General features: G+C 43.1%; 1 protein-coding gene and 1 long non-coding RNA gene across 2 annotated transcripts in view; both read left to right on the top strand.

Annotated features, from left to right (window-relative positions):
• LOC134754520 (uncharacterized) overlaps nt 1–22,049 on the top strand; it is a 246,645-nt gene that overhangs the window by 95,716 nt on the left and 128,880 nt on the right. The window lies entirely within an intron of this gene.
• Nucleotides 1–22,049, top strand: part of LOC134754466 (intraflagellar transport protein 122 homolog) — a 53,591-nt gene that overhangs the window by 8,402 nt on the left and 23,140 nt on the right. The window contains exons 6-13 of the mRNA XM_063690800.1: nt 1,669–1,866; nt 3,393–3,530; nt 7,311–7,439; nt 11,621–11,785; nt 18,836–18,976; nt 19,383–19,480; nt 20,327–20,480; nt 20,728–20,886. Of these exons, the coding sequence (XP_063546870.1) occupies nt 1,669–1,866; nt 3,393–3,530; nt 7,311–7,439; nt 11,621–11,785; nt 18,836–18,976; nt 19,383–19,480; nt 20,327–20,480; nt 20,728–20,886 (1,182 nt within the window). The remainder of the gene's footprint in view (nt 1–1,668; nt 1,867–3,392; nt 3,531–7,310; nt 7,440–11,620; nt 11,786–18,835; nt 18,977–19,382; nt 19,481–20,326; nt 20,481–20,727; nt 20,887–22,049) is intronic.

Genomic DNA, 22,049 nt, shown 5'->3' with positions numbered 1-22,049 from the left:
ACACCAGGCCGGATGGTAAACTGTTCAACATCTCACTCTTAGAATCCAAAAAATACCGCGAGGATTTGTATGTTGACTGTTTGCTATTTGCTGACGACGCCGCCTTCGTTGCTACGTCACCGGAGGAGCTTCGGAGTATGGTATACAAATTTAATGCGGCTTGCAAACTCTTTTCTATGTCGATCAATGTCAAGGACAGTCGTAATGGCTCAAAGCATAAATCAAGACCCAACAATAAAATTTGATGGTTTGCCTCTGGAAGTTGTTGAAAAGATCTTGCTTGGATCAACCGTGACCAATAATCTCTCGCTGGAAGCAGAGATTAATATTCGTATTGGCAAGGCATCTACGATGTTCGGAAAGCTCAGTACAAGAGTATGGGACAATAAACATCTAACCATAAACACGAAGATGATTGATAATCAGACATGTATTTTCTCCATACTCTTGTACGGTGCTGAGACTTGGACGTCGTATGCCAAACAGGAACGGAAGTTGAACAGCTTCCATATGCTCTGCCTTCGACGCATTTTAAATATCTCGTGGAAGGATCGAGTCACAAACGATAAGGTACTTAGCATGGCATGTTTACCCAGTATCACAGCAGTCTTGAAACAGAGACGTTTACGCATTATTATTCACAACGACTAGACTTAATCGCGTAAAATAAGTCTTAATAAGTTAACAAGACCAAGTGCGGGTAGTTCGAAAAACTCGCGCGCCTAGAAGATGTTGATATCAACTTCAGTCAGTCGTCTCCGAGACGGGGACATCGCTGTCCTCGAAACGTCGGAGGTAAATTTGAAACTTATTTTACGCGATTAAGTCTCGTCGTTGTGAATAATAATAAGTAAAAATCGTGAGAGTTTAAATCAGTGTAGAGACGTTTTGCCACGTAAGACTCTCCTGAGCAAAATAGCTCACGCGAAACGACCAGTTGGGCGGCCAATGCTTCGTTTTAAGGATAGCGCAAAGCGAGATATGTTGTCCTTTCGAGTTGATCTCACCGACTGGGAAAGGGAGGCTTATGACCGCGGGCTCTGGAGGAAAACCCTGGGCGAGAACAAAGACACCAGCGCGCTGATTTTCCACATTCATCACCGGGCATAACATTCTCCTGCCCGCTATGCGGTCGCGGCTGCCGCTCTCGCATTGGACTTACTAGTCATTTACGTAAGGCCAGGATTACACTTGTAAGTTTTACTTACGTAAGTAGGGACAAAGCTATTTGCTAGAATGAGATAACGATATTCATATCTCATTCTGTAGTATAGCTGTGTCCCTGGCCTAAGTGCCGCAATGTTATGGTCGCTGTTTAAACCATCATTTAATTGATGTTAAATTCCAATGATGATGATGATGAAAACCTTTACCTATTCATTTTCAGTAACTGATCGTATTTTGGTCATTCTGCCTTAGGATTATGTGGGTTCAATTTACTATCCTTCAGATTTCACCCAAAGTGACTGCACATACTTTACACATGTTATTTAAAGGTGTAGCACTAGCATTGATGTGGCACATCCCAAACTAAGGCAAATTTATTTTAATGTCCTTATTGTTGTAACATACGAGTGTGACAGAGCCCAGCAGTGGCATGTACTGTACTGTACTCCATATATTTATACTGATCGGTTGCTAAACCTCTTAATATGCAACCATTTCCAGGCAGTGGGTTGCCAGGATGGCACTCTATGGTGCTACCAAACCGTGTTCAGTACAGTGCACGGGCTGTACCGCGAGCGGTACGCGTACCGCGAGAACATGACCGACGTGATCATACAGCACCTCACCACCGGCACCAAGGTGCGCATCAAGTGTCACGACAGGGTGCAGAAGATCGCCATCTACAAACATCGCTTGGCGGTAAGTACTCTTCTTTCCACTTGTCGATATCCGTGTTAAAACTGATCAAGTTATTCATGAGGAATCCTCCTCACAACGAACTAGAATAACTATACAACTCTGACTAGATGTCAAAAATGACCCAACGTGTATTGTTCCGCGAGCGACTCAGTGGTTAGCGCGCAGTTTCACAAATATTTTAATGCCGTGCAAGAAATATAATATATAGAATTTATTATTGCTAATCAAACTTTTGTTGACCAATAAAAACTTTTTTTTAATACTGGGAAATTATGTGTTGGGTAATGTCAAGGGCCTGACACTCTTTGATAGAGAAAGATAGTCTTATTGCGATTCCTAGTTATTAGAGGAAAGAGAAAATAGTGCTATGCTTTGTCCTTATCACCGACCGGGTGGCATCATAGGTAGGAAGCGATGGCGAAATACCGAAATTTATAAGAGTGAAAGAGAAAAAATCCTATGCTGCCCAAATTTTATATGAATATTCTTATCTTAGTTACCCCCGGTCGCTCGGTGGCGCGTCTATAACTACTTGTATATACTATCTCCCTTATTCATAAACGTCTACTAAAGTTGACAATCGTTTGTCCCTTTCCGACGTATTGGTATGATGGAAAGGGACAAACTATTATTAGCGGCTTGTCAACTTTAGTAGACGCAAAGATAGATATAACTCCGTAATAGATGGATACAGTCTAAGGAAAAAACGTGCCTCGAAAATGACGAAAATTTGATTCTCGATCAGATGGCGCCACTAGCTTTGGCCTACTCTCGTATAGAGGGCGTTGACTGTTTCGTTTGTTATTTATCATTTTAACGCATATCCGTTAAAGAACATGGGTCAAAATCATATAAAAATATTTAATGCAAATAAAAAAATCATTTGTCCATATTTAAATACATTTTAACGTATTTTTATAAATCATCATTTTTAGTTTTAAAGTATCTCGATAGATGGCAGTGAATTTACATTGGTTACAAAATTTACTATGACAGTACCGCTCTATCTTATTATATCCTCTTTGGTAGACGTTTATGAATAAGGGGGTATGTCTATGGATAATGTTCACAGCTGCGGGCTGGGTATATTTATGGAGATGGGATACCTGTCTGATGTAAAAAAATGTACTGAGAGCTTCGTGTATATATGTGGCTTTCCATGTGGATCCAGAAGGGTCCTTATGCTTCATCTGCAATAAGGACTCTTGTGTTCAAATGTATTCTTAGAGTCTGACCAAGTTTTCATACCAAGTGCTACGTCAAGTATGGCGCTCCTATCGGATAAGTATGCATTGTCCCTGCCAAGTCAGTGCAAACTTATTACGTGAGTCTATTTACCAGAGAAGTCTGCGTGTTTTTCTGTAAAAAGATTTACATTGAATTAGAACTAGGCATAATTTTAGTTTAAAACACTAATTCAATGTCTGAATTAATTGGTGTTTTAAATTAAATCTATAAAATTAAACAAAGCATAAGCCTGTACAAACTAAGAGACACGAATTTATATATTTTTTTATATTACGCAGGTGCAACTGCCGGAGCGGGTCGTGGTGTACGAGCAGGGCGACGTGGAAGGCATGCTGTACCGGGTGAAGGAGAAGTTGCCGCAGAAGACCGAGTGCTCGCTGCTGGTGGCCACCAGCGACGCGCTGTTGCTGTGCCAGGTATGTTGTCATAATGCAGGTGCAACTGCCGGAGCGGGCCGTGGTGTACGAGCAGGGCGACGTGGAAGGCATGCTGTACCGGGTGAAGGAGAAGTTGCCGCAGAAGACCGAGTGCTCGCTGCTGGTGGCCACCAGCGACGCGCTGTTGCTGTGCCAGGTATGTTGTCATAATGCAGGTGCAACTGCCGGAGCGGGCCGTGGTGTACGAGCAGGGCGACGTGGAAGGCATGCTGTACCGGGTGAAGGAGAAGTTGCCGCAGAAGACCGAGTGCTCGCTGCTGGTGGCCACCAGCGACGCGCTGTTGCTGTGCCAGGTATGTTGTCATAATGCAGGTGCAACTGCCGGAGCGGGCCGTGGTGTACGAGCAGGGCGACGTGGAAGGCATGCTGTACCGGGTGAAGGAGAAGTTGCCGCAGAAGACCGAGTGCTCGCTGCTGGTGGCCACCAGCGACGCGCTGTTGCTGTGCCAGGTATGTTGTCATAATGCAGGTGCAACTGCCGGAGCGGGTCGTGGTGTACGAGCAGGGCGACGTGGAAGGCATGCTGTACCGGGTGAAGGAGAAGTTGCCGCAGAAGACCGAGTGCTCGCTGCTGGTGGCCACCAGCGACGCGCTGTTGCTGTGCCAGGTATGTTGTCATAATGCAGGTGCAACTGCCGGAGCGGGTCGTGGTGTACGAGCAGGGCGACGTGGAAGGCATGCTGTACCGGGTGAAGGAGAAGTTGCCGCAGAAGACCGAGTGCTCGCTGCTGGTGGCCACCAGCGACGCGCTGTTGCTGTGCCAGGTATGTTGTCATAATGCAGGTGCAACTGCCGGAGCGGGTCGTGGTGTACGAGCAGGGCGACGTGGAAGGCATGCTGTACCGGGTGAAGGAGAAGTTGCCGCAGAAGACAGAGTGCTCGCTGCTGGTGGCCACCAGCGACGCGCTGTTGCTGTGCCAGGTATGTTGTCATAATGCAGGTGCAACTGCCGGAGCGGGTCGTGGTGTACGAGCAGGGCGACGTGGAAGGCATGCTGTACCGGGTGAAGGAGAAGTTGCCGCAGAAGACCGAGTGCTCGCTGCTGGTGGCCACCAGCGACGCGCTGTTGCTGTGCCAGGTATGTTGTCATAATGCAGGTGCAACTGCCGGAGCGGGTCGTGGTGTACGAGCAGGGCGACGTGGAAGGCATGCTGTACCGGGTGAAGGAGAAGTTGCCGCAGAAGACCGAGTGCTCGCTGCTGGTGGCCACCAGCGACGCGCTGTTGCTGTGCCAGGTATGTTGTCATAATGCAGGTGCAACTGCCGGAGCGGGTCGTGGTGTACGAGCAGGGCGACGTGGAAGGCATGCTGTACCGGGTGAAGGAGAAGTTGCCGCAGAAGACCGAGTGCTCGCTGCTGGTGGCCACCAGCGACGCGCTGTTGCTGTGCCAGGTATGTTGTCATAATGCAGGTGCAACTGCCGGAGCGGGTCGTGGTGTACGAGCAGGGCGACGTGGAAGGCATGCTGTACCGGGTGAAGGAGAAGTTGCCGCAGAAGACCGAGTGCTCGCTGCTGGTGGCCACCAGCGACGCGCTGTTGCTGTGCCAGGTATGTTGTCATAATGCAGGTGCAACTGCCGGAGCGGGTCGTGGTGTACGAGCAGGGCGACGTGGAAGGCATGCTGTACCGGGTGAAGGAGAAGTTGCCGCAGAAGACCGAGTGCTCGCTGCTGGTGGCCACCAGCGACGCGCTGTTGCTGTGCCAGGTATGTTGTCATAATGCAGGTGCAACTGCCGGAGCGGGTCGTGGTGTACGAGCAGGGCGACGTGGAAGGCATGCTGTACCGGGTGAAGGAGAAGTTGCCGCAGAAGACCGAGTGCTCGCTGCTGGTGGCCACCAGCGACGCGCTGTTGCTGTGCCAGGTATGTTGTCATAATGCAGGTGCAACTGCCGGAGCGGGCCGTGGTGTACGAGCAGGGCGACGTGGAAGGCATGCTGTACCGGGTGAAGGAGAAGTTGCCGCAGAAGACCGAGTGCTCGCTGCTGGTGGCCACCAGCGACGCGCTGTTGCTGTGCCAGGTATGTTGTCATAATGCAGGTGCAACTGCCGGAGCGGGCCGTGGTGTACGAGCAGGGCGACGTGGAAGGCATGCTGTACCGGGTGTAGGAGGAGTTGCCGCAGATGACCGAGTGCTCGCTGCTGGTGGCCACCAGCGACGCGCTCTTGCTGTACCAGGCAGCGGCGGCTGGTGATTCTATATTATGGGTGTTCACTATCACAGTAAAAAACTACACATTCAATTAACCGACACAAAATACGGTCATTGAACTCTCTTATAGAATTTCGCTATTACGAATATCTTGACTACCGATAGACGCTAACTGCAGCTCATTTTACAAATGGATTCTAGGTTGTGAATGTTGTTTTAAAATTTTATGGAAATATGTGCTAAATTGTTAACACATCGGTTTCGGTCCAAGCAAACTCACCGCACAGCCGTCGCCCGGCCCGCCCGCGCCCGCTCCAAACAAGACATATGTACTTAGGTAGGTAACACGATAAACTAAAACACCTAGTTACTTTTATCACAGCGACATAACACAACCACGGTGTTTTTGCATATTGATCTTATTTAATGACATATAAGTTTTTGTTTTTGACGAACATTGTTACGAAAGTTCAAGGTTTTCCTTTTATATTGAACTCGAGTCGATTTTGTAAACTTTTTTCACATTCTCCCGTTAAATTCATTCATTTTAAATACCTCACAACAAACAAATTATGTGCACTTACTGCTTAAACTCTTGGTTAATTATTTATAATAAAAAAATGCCAAAATTCCATTCACGCGCGTACTTTAAAATTGACTACTAACTAAGGTCTGTTTACAAACAAGTGACAACATGGCGCGCACAATGCGCGCGCATTCGACGAGAGGGCGCAAGGTCAAACGGGCTACGGAGCGCCGCTCCAATTTTACCTCTTTCTTCATAGAAAATCTTCTGTTTCACGTGCGGAACTGTAGCGAAACTTCTCTTTCGCTCTCATTGAATTTCCTATTGATTTTATGTACTAAATCTTTTTCATAGGAGCGCAATCCAAAGCGCTCCGCTTCGCGCGTTACCTATGATTCCTATGAAATTATAGGAGTAGGCCGAGTAGTATAGGCCGTCTATAAACTTATAATGAATAAAGGTAATTATTTAATTGGTATTTTACTTTTGTACGATAGATCTTAAAGAGTAATATATTAATTAGGCACTATAATTTCATTATGATTATTTATGGGAGTGCACTGCACAAGCGCTCCTTAGAGGAAGCCGCGCCTGGTACCAGGTACCAGGTATCCTATCAATGTTATCATAATCCAGGGGCAACTTGGGGTGGTGTACGAGCTGTTGCTCTGACAGGTATGTTATCAATAGTATGGTTTATTTATAAATGTCTTGGCAAAAACTGCCAACTAGGTTGTATGGAGAGCATCCTTAAATGCCAACACGTCCATAAACATTTATGCTTTATAAAATAATAAATAAATATTCAGAACATCTTAGGATTAAATAAAACGGTTAATGCTGTAGATATTATTTAACTTTAAAACGCAATATTACGTGCGTGCTACTGCTAATATATTTATTTATTTTAAACTTTATTGCACAAGAACAAGTACAAAAGGCAGACTTAATGCCTTGAGGCATAATAATATATGCTTTGTTCTCACTTAACATCTCAAGAAACAATTGCAAATTACGCTTAATATTTTACAAACGTTCTTTGATGCTCTGATATTTTTCTAAATGTACCTAAATGTCTACAGGATACCAAACTATCAATTATTGGAAGGCGGATACCAAAGACATGGACAGTACCATCACCGATTCGTTACGTCAAAGTTACCACCCTGTATTTTGAAGAAGTCTTATTGCTGGGCCTGTTAAATGGACAAGTAAGTTGAGCAAATTTCTAGTTCAAGCTAACTTTTTAATATATGTGACGTTCCACGCGAAGGGTACCTCATGGCGGTCGGCGCTTAAGTACGTCGCGTAGTACCGCATTAGTATTGAGTCGCCACAAGTAATGGCGTAAGCGCCGACCGCCATAAGGATGCTATTCCTCTTGTTCAAGATCTGCGTCCAATCTTCATTGCGTCCCACCTTTTTTTAAGCAAAATGTGAGACGCAAGTGCACATTGGACAAAAGGTACCTTTCGTCGTGGAATGTGACATATACGAGTAAGCTAATTTATGATACAAATTTATAAAGGGTTTTTCAATAAGGCGGGTAGATGTTAAAATGAAATAAAACAAGCAGTGTGTGAGATATTAATAAAATTATAGTTTTATTTGAAAGGGCCATACCTATGTGCCATTAAGTGTGGAATATGACATCGTTCAAATGCCCGCCTCGGCTTTTTACAGTGGCACGGATCCGAGAGTCGACTGTGAAGGGCCACCACGTCTTCCGTAAAATAGGTGCAATGAGTGCAACGTTTGCACTAACGAACACTCATTTTAAGGTGGTTCGACTAGGTTACCCAAAGCATAAACCCCGCTAGATAGAAGTGACGCCTTTCGCAAATTTTCAGGTTTTATTTTTTTGTGGAATAGTGTTGGTATCTGTATACTTAAAAGTATGTTTAGCGCACTCTTTACATAAATATTAAACTATTAATTGAATACTTCGTTGTGCAAAAACCACCTTTAATGTCGACAGTGTTTCTGTCATGCTATTTCCTACTATTACTTACACATGCAAACAGTGTTTCCGTGATGCTTGTAGTAGACAATTTCATGCAGTGTAAGTAATTGAGTCTGAATTTTCCTGGGTTTTCGCGGACCAGAATACCGATGATTTTTGTAACTTGATTTAGACGTTGCTATCATTTTCAATTTACGCAAACTAATTGATAAGTCACAATAAACATGACCCTATGTGTCAGTGTCAACACTGTCAACAAAAAATGCACTAAACATGACGGCACTGCAAATCCTGCCAGGTCGGCCAGGCAACGTCGCCAACGTCATAGAGCGGCAACGCCGCACGCAACGTATTTGTACACGACATTTGTGACACACACATACGTAAAATTGATGAAAAGATTACGTTGATTTATGTATGATTTCTGTATGAAACAAAGTTTTTCTATTAATTTAGCGCAATCGAATATTCGAAAGTAGATAAATGAGCAAATATTTGTGTAGTAATAGTGTGTAGTGCCTTAATTAAAGCCGATTGAATTTTGTATGAAAATCGAACCACCTTAATAATAAAGTTTTATCATTTGAACTTGCTGTTCAATCGTGTAACTTGCCATGGTGATTCGGCATAAGTAACTGAATAATAAACATTTTTTTTTACATATGTAACCAAAACAAAATGGCCGCCATGGGCCGCCAAAATCTACCCGCGCCAATTGAAAAACGCTTTATAAATTTTCCTTGAAGTGTATGACTCTACTAGAGTTGCATAGGTGCGGTGGCTGTTTATCATCTCATCAGACGGGCCACACGCTTGTTTATCACCTTCATGTAAAAACAAGTGTCTATTCTGCTTAGCAAAACGTTGTCGTAACGTAAGTTATTCCGTTTAAGTATTTTTTGATTCAGAAAGTATTTCAAACTCGAAATGTGAATATTGTATCTTGACTTTTTAACCGACTTCAATTTCATAGAAGGAGGAGGTTCTGTATTCGGTTGTGGCAATTTTTTTTTTTTTTTTTTATGTATGTTCACCGATTATTCCGAGACTCGTGGTCCGATTTGAGTAATTCTTTTTTTGTTCGAAAGGAGCTACTTCCAAGTTGGTCCCATATTAATCTGGTTCTGATCTGATGATGGGATCCCTGAGGAATTGAGGGAACTCCTCAATTTTTAAAGGCACATGTATGGTGATTTGGGTGTTTTCATAAGCAACTTGAGCATTTTCTCTCGAATACGACCAATTTGATGAAGTGGACCTGATGATGATGATTGTTTTGAAGATAGTGATGATGATTTTTTTAATGTAGGATGTTCAGCGATTACTCCGAGACCCGTGGTCCGACTTGAACAATTCTTTTTTTGTTTGAAAGGAACTACAACCAAGGTGATTCCACATTAATCTGGTGCTGTTCTGATGATGGGATCCATGATGAATTGAGGGAACTCCTCAATTTTTAAAGGCACTGTAAGGTGATTTGGTCGTTTTCTTAAGCAACTTGATCATTTTTTCTAGAAAACCACCAATTTGATGAAGTGGAGCTGATGATGATGATTGTTTTGATGATAATGATTTCAGCGATTACTCCGGCACCCATGATCCGATTTGAGTTATTCTTTTTCTGTTTGAAAGAAGTTATCTCTCCAAGGTGTTTTCGTAATATTTTTGGTTTTGATCTGATGATGGAATCCGTGAGGAATTGAGGGAACTCCTCAATTTTTAAAGGCACGTGTATGGTAATTTCGGTGTTTTCTAAAGTAACTCAAGCATTTCCTCACCAATACCACCAATTTGATGTAGTGCAACTGTAGCCTAACCACGAGTTTGGCACTAAATATTCTTCGTAACTTACTTTGTACACTAATACGCCAATACGAGCGAGATGCATAAACAGTAAGTTACGCACACGATAGCGAATATATCAATGTCAAACTCGTGGTAAGGCTACTGATAACTTCCCTCGTATGTGTATTATGATTTTTGATGTAGGTAGTGTTGGAAATAACCAAAGAGACTGAGAGGTGAAGGTAGAGGGTATTAGTGTTTGGGGGGTTTGAGGTTGGGGGTTGAGGGGAGGTGAGTTGAGGGGAGGTGAGTTGATGGGTCGGAGACTGAGGGGTTGGGAGTTAAGGGATTGGGGGTTAGGGTTAGGAGTTAAGGGGTCTGGGGTTAGGGGTCGGGGAATGGCGGTTGAAGGGTTGGTGGTTTAGGGTCGAGGGGTTCAGTGATCAGGGGTTGATGTGCTGTGAGGTTGAGTGATCGGGGGGTTTGAGGGATTGGGTCAGTGGCGGGGCGGAGAATGGATTTACTGACAGGAATGATTTCCCAGACGGACTCGAGGAAAATTCTGATTATTTAATAAAGTTTACGAATTTACAGATAAACATGATTATGTTTTTCATTCATGCGTCACGCTCTTAACAATGTCTTAAAACTAAAAATGGAAAAATAAAAACTTTTATAAAAAAAAGATAAACCGACTTCAAAAAGGATGAAATAAAATATTATCCTTTTTAGGGTTCCGTGTTTAAGTATATGCGTTACCAACTGATATGTTTGAAGTCGGTGCCAAGCCAAGTACTCCAAGTAGTAACAATACCAGTCAAAAATAATCAGCTTTATGTCTATAAATCCCATTACAACTGTACAAATGTTATAAACGTGAAAGCAATTATGTCTGCCTCTTTGCTACCTTTTCATGGCTAAACAACTGAACCGTTTTAGCTGAAATTTTGCATGAAGGTTCCTTGAATTGTTTTATATTTTGAAATGTAGTCCTCTGGATAAGCGACAGAAAATAACTCAGTCCCAATCCCACACTTGCGTGCTATGACTTTTTAAGAATTAGTAAGAAATGCTCTTTAAAAAAATACGACGACAAAACGTATTAGATTTACACTAACGTGCCGACAAGCATGGTACGAACTGCGCCAAGAAGGTTCAACCGTGTGTTCTGTTCTGAGGTGTACAGGAAGTTCGTTTATTGTCGTCGTGTAACGCTGCGTCTTACATAGGCGAACACTCGCGAACACGAAGCGAAGCGACGCGGCACGGCGCGGCCGGCCCAATTCGTTCGCGTTCGCAACGAGATCGCCCACGTAGGACACTTCTATATAGGTATCAAAGGATTAATTAAGGCGCCGTGCCGCGCCGCTTCGCATTCGCGTGTTGTTCGCCTACGTAGTACGCTGCATTAGGTAATCCAACGTACATACTTATATAGCCGCATCTTTATCGAATTGCACCAAAATCCCTATGAATATATGGTTTAAAATTTGGCTTGGCACCGACTTCAAACATATTAGTTGGTAACGCATATACTTAAACACGGACCCCTAAAAAGGATAATATTTTATTTCATCCTTTTTGAAGTCGGTTTATCTTTTTTTTATAAAAGTTTTTATTAGTAATTGAGTGTTTCACGTTTAGATATGGCAAGTGGAGCCGCGCTGTGGAAGTTGCAAGCTGGTGCTGTCGACGCCGGGCAGCGTGCGCTGCCTCGACGTGAGCGCGGCGCGCGCGCGGCTCGCGGTCGTCGACGACGCGTCCGTGGCGCGCGTCTACAGTCTGCCCACCTCGGAGCTGCTGTACACGGTCAGTGTGTGTCTTGGCTCGTGCGCTGCCTCGACGTGAGCCACGCCGAACCTTTTTATACTACCGGTTGCGAACAAGTGCATGGCTGGTTATGAGCAACCTTGGATTGTCCCTTAACTTAAAAATGACAAGTCTTGCATGACACAAATGCAAGTCCTTCGCGGCCAAAGCCTGACACTCTTTGATAGAGAAAGATAGTCTTATTGCGACTCCGAGGAAAGAGAAAATAGTGTCATGCTTTGTCCTTATCACCGACCGGGTGGCATCACAGGTAGGTGGCGATGGCGAAATACCGAAATTTATAAGTGAAGGAGAAAAAAACCTATGCTGCCCAAATTTTATATGAACATTCTTTCTCTTACCCCCGGTCGCTCGGTGGCGCGTCTATACTTCTTTTATATACTATGTCTATGTTCGCCGTCAACATATCGCATCATTTTAAGTCCTGGCCACATATTGAACCTCTTGGTTGGTACATTAGCAGGGATCTTCGGCAAGAGTGATTAACAGACCGCGAGCCGGGAACAGATTTCCATGACCAGTCGCCTCCCGGGCGATAACTCGTAAAGTGATTAACAGCTATGTATGATGAACCCTCGTGGTCGTCTGCTGCTGGGTTGGGGAATTGCAGCCACCGAAATACGTAAAAAAAATTTTTTTCATCGCCACCCGTTTCATACTTTGTCAGATGATAGTTTAGATGCAATAGGGCTGTTTCCACAAGCTCCTTCAAATGTAATATTTTTATTACCATAGGCTTTACTCCAGGGAAAAGATACGAACAGATTATCCGCACTGCGAAGCATCCCTTGGCCATTTTGTCTATTGGTAACGAAAGCTGTTTGGCAGTGGATTTGTTTTTTATGATCTTCCTGATTAAAATGTCTTCATGCAGTATTATGGTCCTTAAATGAAACAGGACTGATTGGCGAGATAGAAAAATGTGAATAAAATTTCACGTTTTCTCCATAGTAAAAATATGGAGTTTTCTATAATTTTCTAGCCGTTAATTTTTTTTGGTCCCATACAAGCTTTTGATCCTGGATAGGAATGGGATCGATTGGCATCAAAAACAAAGTTTAGTAGCTGCCCTCACTGACCCAATTAGAAAATCCACTCTGTAGGTATATGATCATTGTCAAGTCTGAATCCATTCGAGTCCGAAGAGTGAAGATTGGGCAGTTATTACGAAAACATATCTTTCGACTTGCCCTACTCCAAAACTCTAGGCACGCCACTGTGTCAAGAGGGCGCTGTTATTCTCATGTATAGGGTGACAGTTCAGTATAGTATGAAACAATTAGTTCCAGTGAAATTCTCATATTCATCATATATTCTGGTCAGGCTTTACAAATGCCGTTTGCGAAGGTTCTAAATTTATACGGAGCTTTTTTTATGCGTGCATGTGATCATTTGCAATTAATCAATATTTTGTGCAAGCCTATTTAAGGATAATACGAGCCACTGCCGCAAGTGCAAACCTGTTTAAAAATACATGCGCTCCGCTCCGCTCCCTCTTGTCAGCTAATCGGCCTGTACCTACGAATCACACTACAACTTCGTGCATCTTCACCTTTGCGTAACCATTAAAACTGATGGTGGCAACCACTGCATCTTTTTTATTTAAAATACATGCGCTCCGCTCCGCTCCCTCGTGTCAGCTAATCGGCTTGTACCTACGAATCACACTACAACTTCGTGCAACTTCACCTTTGCGTAACCATTAAAACTGATGGTGGCAACCACTTTACATCTCTTTTATTTTTCTATGCTAGGAAAAGAAATGATAAGGAAAGAGATAGATAGAACACAGCCATTAACTCAGGAACAAATAATGAAGCAGGACCTCCATCTTTGAACGCTGGGACACTACCGACTAGGCAATGAGGCCGTATTAGAAATAGAGATCGTGGAGCCGTATAAAATGTGATATTATATGATTAATGTTGTAGAAATCTAAGGATAAGCTATTATGTCGCGCGAGTGACTAAAACACGTGAGCGAACCGTAAAATTAGCTTAATATGTATAAGTCGATAATAGTCGATATGCTACCTTTTAAGGACTTTAAAAGCTTTTATTTAACGAGTATTAGACGATTTAAGTATACGAGTTGAAAGATGCCCATCATAGAAAAACCGGCCAAGTGCGAGTCGGACTCACGCACCGAGGAGAAGTACGGAACTACTTTTTAGTATTTGTTGTTATAGCGGCAGCAGAAATACATCATCTGTGAAAATTTAACTGTCTAGCTATCACGGTTCATGAGATACAGCCTGGTGACAGACAGACAGACGGACAGCGGATTCTTAGTAATAGGGTCCCGTTTTTACCCTTTTAGGGTTCCGAAAAACAATTATGCAAATATTTACCTGCTTGCGCTAAAATTTGGCATACTTACTCGAATTTCATGGTCATCAAGCTGGTCTGAAGGATGAAGATCGAATTGAAGAATTTTGAATTCAGTTCTGTACCACGAAACTAACTTTTTAATTCAGCTTACATTGTGTGTGCTTTAAATACAATAAATTGTGACCATCAAGACGGGCTTTCCTTCCTCGCCTTACTGAACCAGCCATTCCACCTCACCGCTGAACATTGGTGAAGTTTTAACTTCTTTAAAAGAAGTTAAAACTCACACCCCATCACTATACCCTTTCTTGTATCAGTGCTACTCTTCCCCTAGTAACCTTTTTTACGATGGCAGTGAGATCGCTTCGCAGGTCGGCGCTCAGCAAGGCGACCCGTTGGGCCCTCTCGTCTTTTGTTTGGCAATGCAGAATGCAATAACGGCTTTAGAATCACCTTTGAATGTTTGGTACCTTGATGATGGCACTATAGGGGGTGGTTCTGAAGCCGTTCTTGATGATATTGCTAGGCTCTTGCCGGCGTTGCGATCCATCGGTTTGGAAATCAATTCCTCGAAGTGTGAGTTGTTTCCCTGCGGTTCCTTGGCGCAAACGTCTCTATCAGATTTTGAGTCAGTATTGCCCGGCATCAGGGTACTTAACAAGTCAACATTTTGTCTACTTGGAGCTCCTATTTTTCCTGAAGGGGTGAGCTCAGTGCTGCAGACGAAGACGACGGCACTGGATTCTTCCTTACAGCGTTTGACTCAATTGTCATCGCATGTGGCTCTGGTTCTGTTACGCAATTGTTTTGCGATGCCACGCATAACCTATACACTGAGGACGGCGCCTACATGGTTTTTTTGGCAGGAGGTCAGTGACTTCAATGGTGTGCTCAGGCGGGGCCTCGAATCCATATTGAACGTACACTTTGATGAGGTTCAGTGGCGGCAGGCAACGCTTCCTATTCGTTATGGGGGTGTAGGAGTCCGTGCCATGCAAGATGTCGGGGTTGTCGCTTTTCTTGCCTCGGCTCACGCGTCGTCGGTACTTGTCGCTAAGATATTGTGTTTGGACGGTGACAGTACCTACGTTCCGTTTGTTCGTGAGGCGCTGGTTGAGTGGTCTTCTCGCTCGCCAGAAGGCTTACAACCCGAGAATCCTGCTTCACAGAGGCTTTGGGACGACATTCTTTGTAAACAAGTACATGCGAGTTTGTTGGATGGCGCATTCGGGGCAGATGCAGCCCGTTTGAAGGCCGTTGCGGAGCCCGAATCAGGAGCTTGGCTGCACGCGTTGCCATCGCCTCACTTAGGAACGTTGCTGGACAATGACACTGTGAGGGTGAGTGTCGCATTACGTCTTGGGAGCAGGGTATGTGAGCCCCACAGATGCCCTTGCGGGGTAATGGTCGAGGTTAATGGGCACCACGGGCTTAGTTGCGTCCGATGTGTAGGGCGAATACCTAGGCACCAAGCCATTAACGAGCTGCTTCGACGCGCTTTAGTCTCGGCGAACATACCATGCATTTTAGAGCCTCCTGGCTTAAGCCGTACAGATGGCAAAAGGCCGGACGGTCTTACACTGGTCCCGTGGGCAAAAGGCCGGAGCCTGCTGTGGGATGCCACATGTGTGTGCACGTTTGCTCCCTCTCATGTCGGCCACATATTTAAAAAGGCAGGTGCAGCGGCTGAGGCCGCTGCTAAGGTCAAACAAAGCAAATACGCCAACCTTGGACCAGTGTATGACTTCATTCCGGTTGCTGTCGAAACGGCTGGGCCATGGTGCGCCGAGGCCAAAAAGCTGGTCAGGGAGATCGGGCGTCGGTTGAGGGACAGAGGCTGTGACCCCCGTGCTGGATCTTACCTGGTCCAACAAATATCCTTAGCCATTCAGCGTGGCAACGCAGCTGGCATATTTGGAACATTTGGGCCAGGTAGGGAACAGTTCGGGACTTAAAAGGAAATTTTTGACGGCACTAGTTTGTGATTAACAAGTTTTTATATACTAAGTGTATACAGTTTAGGTTTAATAGGTTAGTTTTAATTTAATTATATTGTGCAAAAATAGTGAAAATACATTATTGACATAGCGTCGAAACAAAATAAAAAGGGCTTTTACCTAGCTGAAAAATGCAGAATTGTTTACATAGTTTTCTTTCGTTAATTTTGGTTACGTTAGTTGCTGTGAAATAGTAGATTGTTTCACAAGGGAGCAAAATGACATATTTACGGCGAGGGCGTAAAATTGAATCCTAAGTGAGGGATTCAAGTGTTAACGCCCAAGGTGAAAATAATTTTGCTACCATGTGACACATACTGCTTTTCACATCACCTATGAGGAAATTACATACAATATATTAGGTTTCAAAACATTATTATTTTAAGCAAAGATCGATACGGACAAAGTGCTAAAAATATGTATACACGACCTTAGTATAAATAAAATAAAATAATCATTTATTTTCAGGCATGGCCCATTAGAAGTGTATAGGTACATACTTCGGGCACTTTGTCCGTATAGATATTTTCAGACGTGACTGTACTGACAAATTAAAAGTACCTACAGCTCATAATTATGTACCTAATATCTTTTCAAAGACAGCAGCAAACACCTAAAATGATACAATGAAAATCAAGTAGGTACATTGTAGATTTTTCTGGTAACAAATTAGCTCTTACGCCTTTGAACCAAATCTTCGGAAGAACACTATGAAGACTGATATCACTTATATTTATTATTATAAAGTTATTGATTTAAACTAAGAACTAAGTATTTACAAATTTATACACAATACAGAACCGCATAATTATGCTTTGTGAAATATTTGTACAAAACTTTTAAAATTGCATAGACAAGTATGGCTGCGTTTAAGGAGACCTAAAATGTCAAAATAAAAATTAAATTATTAAACTAATGTTTTTTTACGTTTCTTTGTAAATATTACGCTAATTAATTTATTTAATATACGCTAATTACATTTATTGTTTACAATTACAACAAAATATTATTTAAGTTAGAAAAATTGTATGCACGTAATCGATTATAAAAAAATTGTAATCGATGATATGCATACTAATGTCATGTCTTTGTGTCAATATTTCATTTTTTTTTTTTTACTAGCCTAATTTAGTGTCCCACTGCTGGGCAAAGGCCTCCCCTCGTTTCCTCCACTCGACCCTGTCGTTTGTACTGTCCCGCCAATCCGGATAAAATGCGTCTAAGTCGTCCCGCCATCTCCTTTTCGGCCTGCCTGCACCCCGGCCAGCACCATCTATGGTGTTCCGTGGGTCCCACTCGGTAACCATTTTGGCCCACCTTTCAGGGTGCATGCGGCAGACATGCCCAGCCCAGTCCCACTTAAGCTTAGCGGTCTGGACACCTACATCTACAACTCGAGTTCTGGAGCGCAGTTCCGTGTTTCTGATTCTATCAGTTCTGCGAACACCTAGTATACTGCGCTCCATCGCTCGCTGGCAAACCTTGAGTTTGGACTTTAACGCCTCAGTTAATGACCATGTTTGAGCACCGTAGGTTAGGATAGGCAGGATACACATGTCGATGAGTTTGCGCTTGAGACACAGGGGAAGGTCGCCCTTCAATAGCGCCTTCATGGACCAGAAGCTCTTCCAGGCGTTGTCAATACGTCTATTGACCTCTATGGTTTGCCTGTTTTTGAAGGAGGCTATCTGGCTCAAGTAAATGTACTCATCAACATACTGTATATCCTGCCCATCTACCGTGACCCTGTGTTTTGCTCCATTGGTCATCAACTGAGTTTTCGCTCTGTTCATTGTGAGTCCAACCTCAAGGCTCGCTGTGCTGAGATCTTGTAGCATGTGTTGTAGTTGAGATGCCGTGTGGGAGAAAAGGACGATGTCGTCGGCAAAACGCAGGTTAGTTAACCGTTTATTACCGACGACAATGCCCAATCCTTCCCACGAGACCGCCAGCTTTTTGAATATCTCCTCTAGGCAACTGGTGAACAGTTTAGGAGACAGCGGGTCGCCCTGTTTAACGCCTTTCTCTATTTTAAATATAGGACCAGGTGCGTGTAATTTAATGTTGGCTGTGCTGTTATTATAAATTGTTCCAACGAGTCCAACGTATGTCGGGTCTACACCCTGATTCTGCATGGCGGAAAATATAGCGGAGTGTTTGACGCTGTCGAATGCTTTGCTATAATCTACAAAACCAAGGTATAGAGGCACGCTGAACTCGTTGGACTTTTCTATTAATTGATTTAAAGTATGGAGGTGGTCGGTTGTGGAGAAACTAGGCCGGAAACCGGCTTGCTCGGGTGGCTGATGTTTATCTAGCAGTGGGGCAATTCTATTTTCTATGACCTTTATAAACAGTTTGTAGATATGGGAGGTAAGACTAATGGGCCTGTAATTGTTTATATCAGACTTATCGCCTTTCTTGTGCAGAAGTACTATATTTGAGTGGCATAATTTAGGAGGTATTTTACCGCTATACAAAATTGAGTTGAAAAAATTTGTTAAATATGGTAACAAGGTCGTTTTTCCTGTTTTAAGTGCTATACTTATTTTATTGCAATATTTCATACTGGCAACAAAATGTCCTTGAACAGAAAAGTGCCACTTTGATCCCTCCTAGCAGGGAAGTAAAGTTCCCTTTTCGAATAGGTGATGTGAAAATTTAATTTAGTATGTATTTTGAAGTTTATTATTGTGTTTCAGGAAGATAATGTGTCGTCGGTGTCTTGGAACTCTTGGTGCGACGAGGTGCTGGCGCTGTCGGGCGGCGGGCTGCTGGCCGTCAAGGCCGCGCACTTCCCCCCCGCCACGCAGCCGCTGCTCGGCTCCGTGGTCGGCTTCCAGGTAACATGCAAGCTGGAGCTGACGTGTCGCTGTCGGCCGTGTCACTATCCTGTGGCGAGCTGCTGGCGGAGAACTGTAATTTGTCAGCCATTCGAGAACTGGACCTAGTAACCTGACGTCTTCTTGAACGTCCATAATTCCCTGATGTGAATTTGTAACTATTGACACCACGTAAAATCGGCAAACTGATTAGGCTGGCTTAAGTAAGTAAGTAATTAATTTATTTATTGTAAACTGTGTAGGTACATAAATATGCAATATTTCCTTTCAATCAAATTTTAACGAACTATTACGGGTTGGCGCCAGTGTCGCGTAGGTGACAATATTCTTGTGTTAATTTCAGCAAATCTTGATTTAGAAAACGATTTAAATGATTTGAATTTAAACATTATATTTGTGTTTGCAGGGTGGTCGAGTGTTCTGCCTCCAGTCGAACTCGATGCATACAATTAACGTGCCACTGTCGCACGCTGTTCATCAATACGTGCAGCAGAAAATGTTCAAGTAAGAACGGTGTGCCTTTTGCATTTAAAAAAACAAACACATGTAGGAAAACGGACGCCATAGCTTTATTCATCGACGTGTTAAATATATAACAAGCCGTTGATAGGTTTTGTCCCTATCCGGCATTTTGACTATAGGGTATTTGACTGTATTTAAAATAAATTATTCTACACTATGCATGAAATAAAGCACCAGAACATTAATAGAGAAACGTAGACAGCAGTTATTTTTAGACACAATTTCTTTGATTGTGACGTCACATGCTGTTCAAACTGGAAGGGTACTATGATAGATGTCAATTCAATAAAATTTTGTGACATTTGGCATTTTTAGGTTATAAATTGTATGGACATGATTATCGGGGGGACCGGGGACACACACACACACACACACACACACACACACACTAGGAAAGGAATATAGTTAACGGTCACCGGATGTCACTATAAAATTGATACAATTTTAAGGAATGAATACAACATTGAGAAGGTTGCATATACCTAGTTTGTCAAGACCTTTCTTTATTTATAATATGATATTTGACTATTATTTTGCATCGTATGCTACTTAATTACATAATTTAGAGTAGAAATCGTTTCAATTGAAATAAGTCACTACCTACATAACATTGCACAATGAAATACTCGTAAATTTCGATACGATTGCACGTTTATAAACTGGTAAGAGTGGTAAGTAGGTATGAATGGCTTGCCTTAATTCTATACGTACTTATCTAGTGTATATTATATTATATATATATATATATATATATATATATATATATATATATATATATATATATATATATATTTCTGCTTCGTAACCAAGTGTGTTGGCGTTATACAGCGAGGCGTACGCAGTGGCGTGTCTCGGCGTGACGCCGCTGGACTGGGAGCGGCTCGGCGAAGCGGCGCTCGAGGAACTGGCGTTCGAGGTCGCCCGCAAGGCCTTCCAGCGCAGCGAGAACCTCATCTTTCTCTCACTCATCGATCATTTACAGGTAATCAAAGAATTATAAATTGTAGAGGGGGTGTAAAGTTCAAGAAAAAATGCCCCTGAGTTTGATGGCAATATACGACGCCACATATTTGGTGGTAACTGAAAAATGCTAAATGCTATGCTAAATAAATGGGGCCGTACAGCGATATCTATACCAACTGTCAAATTTAAGGCACGATTTTTTTATAGGATTGTATTTACCTCTTCTTTTTTACCTTGTTTTAACTGTTACTTATTTCGTGTTGCAGGAGCGGTTTGAGGCGGGCGAGAAGCGCGCCGTGATCGTGGGCGAGGTGCTGGCGTACCGCGGCCACTACGCCGACGCGACGCGCGCGTTCCGAGGAGCGGGCCGCGACGATCGCGCGCTAGACCTCTACGTTGATCTGCGCATGTTCAACAAGGCCCAGGTACATACTCTCAGCTTCATTGGTGCCGCTTGAGGCGGGTGAGAAGCTCACCGAGACTGTCGGCGAGGTTTTATCTTACCACGGACACTAAGCAGCCACTGTAGTGTCGCCACAAGCAAATTATAAATATGTATAATAATGTGCGCACGTCATGAATAGTCAAATAAAATGTCAGTACCGGCAGGCCTATGGAACTCTTCGCGCGAGCTCGGATTTATACCTACGAATCGCCTCCCGTTCACGGTAGAAAAGCAAGCCAGTTGGTTGCCAGACGCGCTCACGCACGCACGTCACCGCGCGCTGCACTTGCAATTTTTACGATAGTTACAAGCTACGTAGGTACTTACTATTGAATTTCTTTCATCAAACATGTAGTGTTTATTACGACAAATTTATAGTTACAAGGTAAAACAGTTGTAAATGAATGAATTAATGACTAAAATACATAATTTAAGATTTAGATTTCATTTTATTTCACTCCGCTGTTAGAAATGATAAATACCTATTGGTATTTATAATTTCTAATGATTGTCATGATAAATACCTATTGGTGTTTATCATTTCTAAGCGTTGGCAACCCTAGCGTTGTACCGGTGCGCGCGGTGCGGGGAGCGGCCAGCCGAAGGTCACTCCATTGTATTTTTGTGTAGGTATCAAAACGGTAAGTATTTGCGTTTTCTTTGAGAGATAAGTATCTGTTTGTAAGAACTATTATATAATCTGTGGTACCGGTTATTATCATCGCCCCATTTCAAAATACTGTTTATTGGAATGCTACGCAATCTTTCGTCGTTTTTTTTAATGTAAATAAATATTAAATTGTATTTTATATATTTTTTCTTGCATTTTTGAGAATGTTATTTGTCTTTTTATGGTTATACCGTTGATAATAGGGCATATTACTAAAACTGCGTAGAAAGCACCAGTAGCACCTACTGAGAGGCTACCGCGAAACACAAAAATCTAAATTTCGTTATTCTCCTCTCTATCACTCTTGCATATTCGAGCGATAGAGAAGCAAATAACGAAATTGTGATTTTCGTGTTTCGCGATAGGCTCTCTGTAAACAAACTCCTTGATGCATAAATGTCATAGTGAAAACTTCATAAAATATTGTTTAAGGCATAGTATGTATAAGTTATTACTCTATGGTTAACAATATG

This window comes from Cydia strobilella, chromosome Z (assembly GCF_947568885.1).
Source record: "Cydia strobilella chromosome Z, ilCydStro3.1, whole genome shotgun sequence".
Classification (NCBI taxonomy): domain Eukaryota; kingdom Metazoa; phylum Arthropoda; class Insecta; order Lepidoptera; family Tortricidae; genus Cydia; species Cydia strobilella.
Note: the sequence above shows the minus strand (reverse complement) of the source record. Positions and strands in the feature narration are given on the sequence as shown.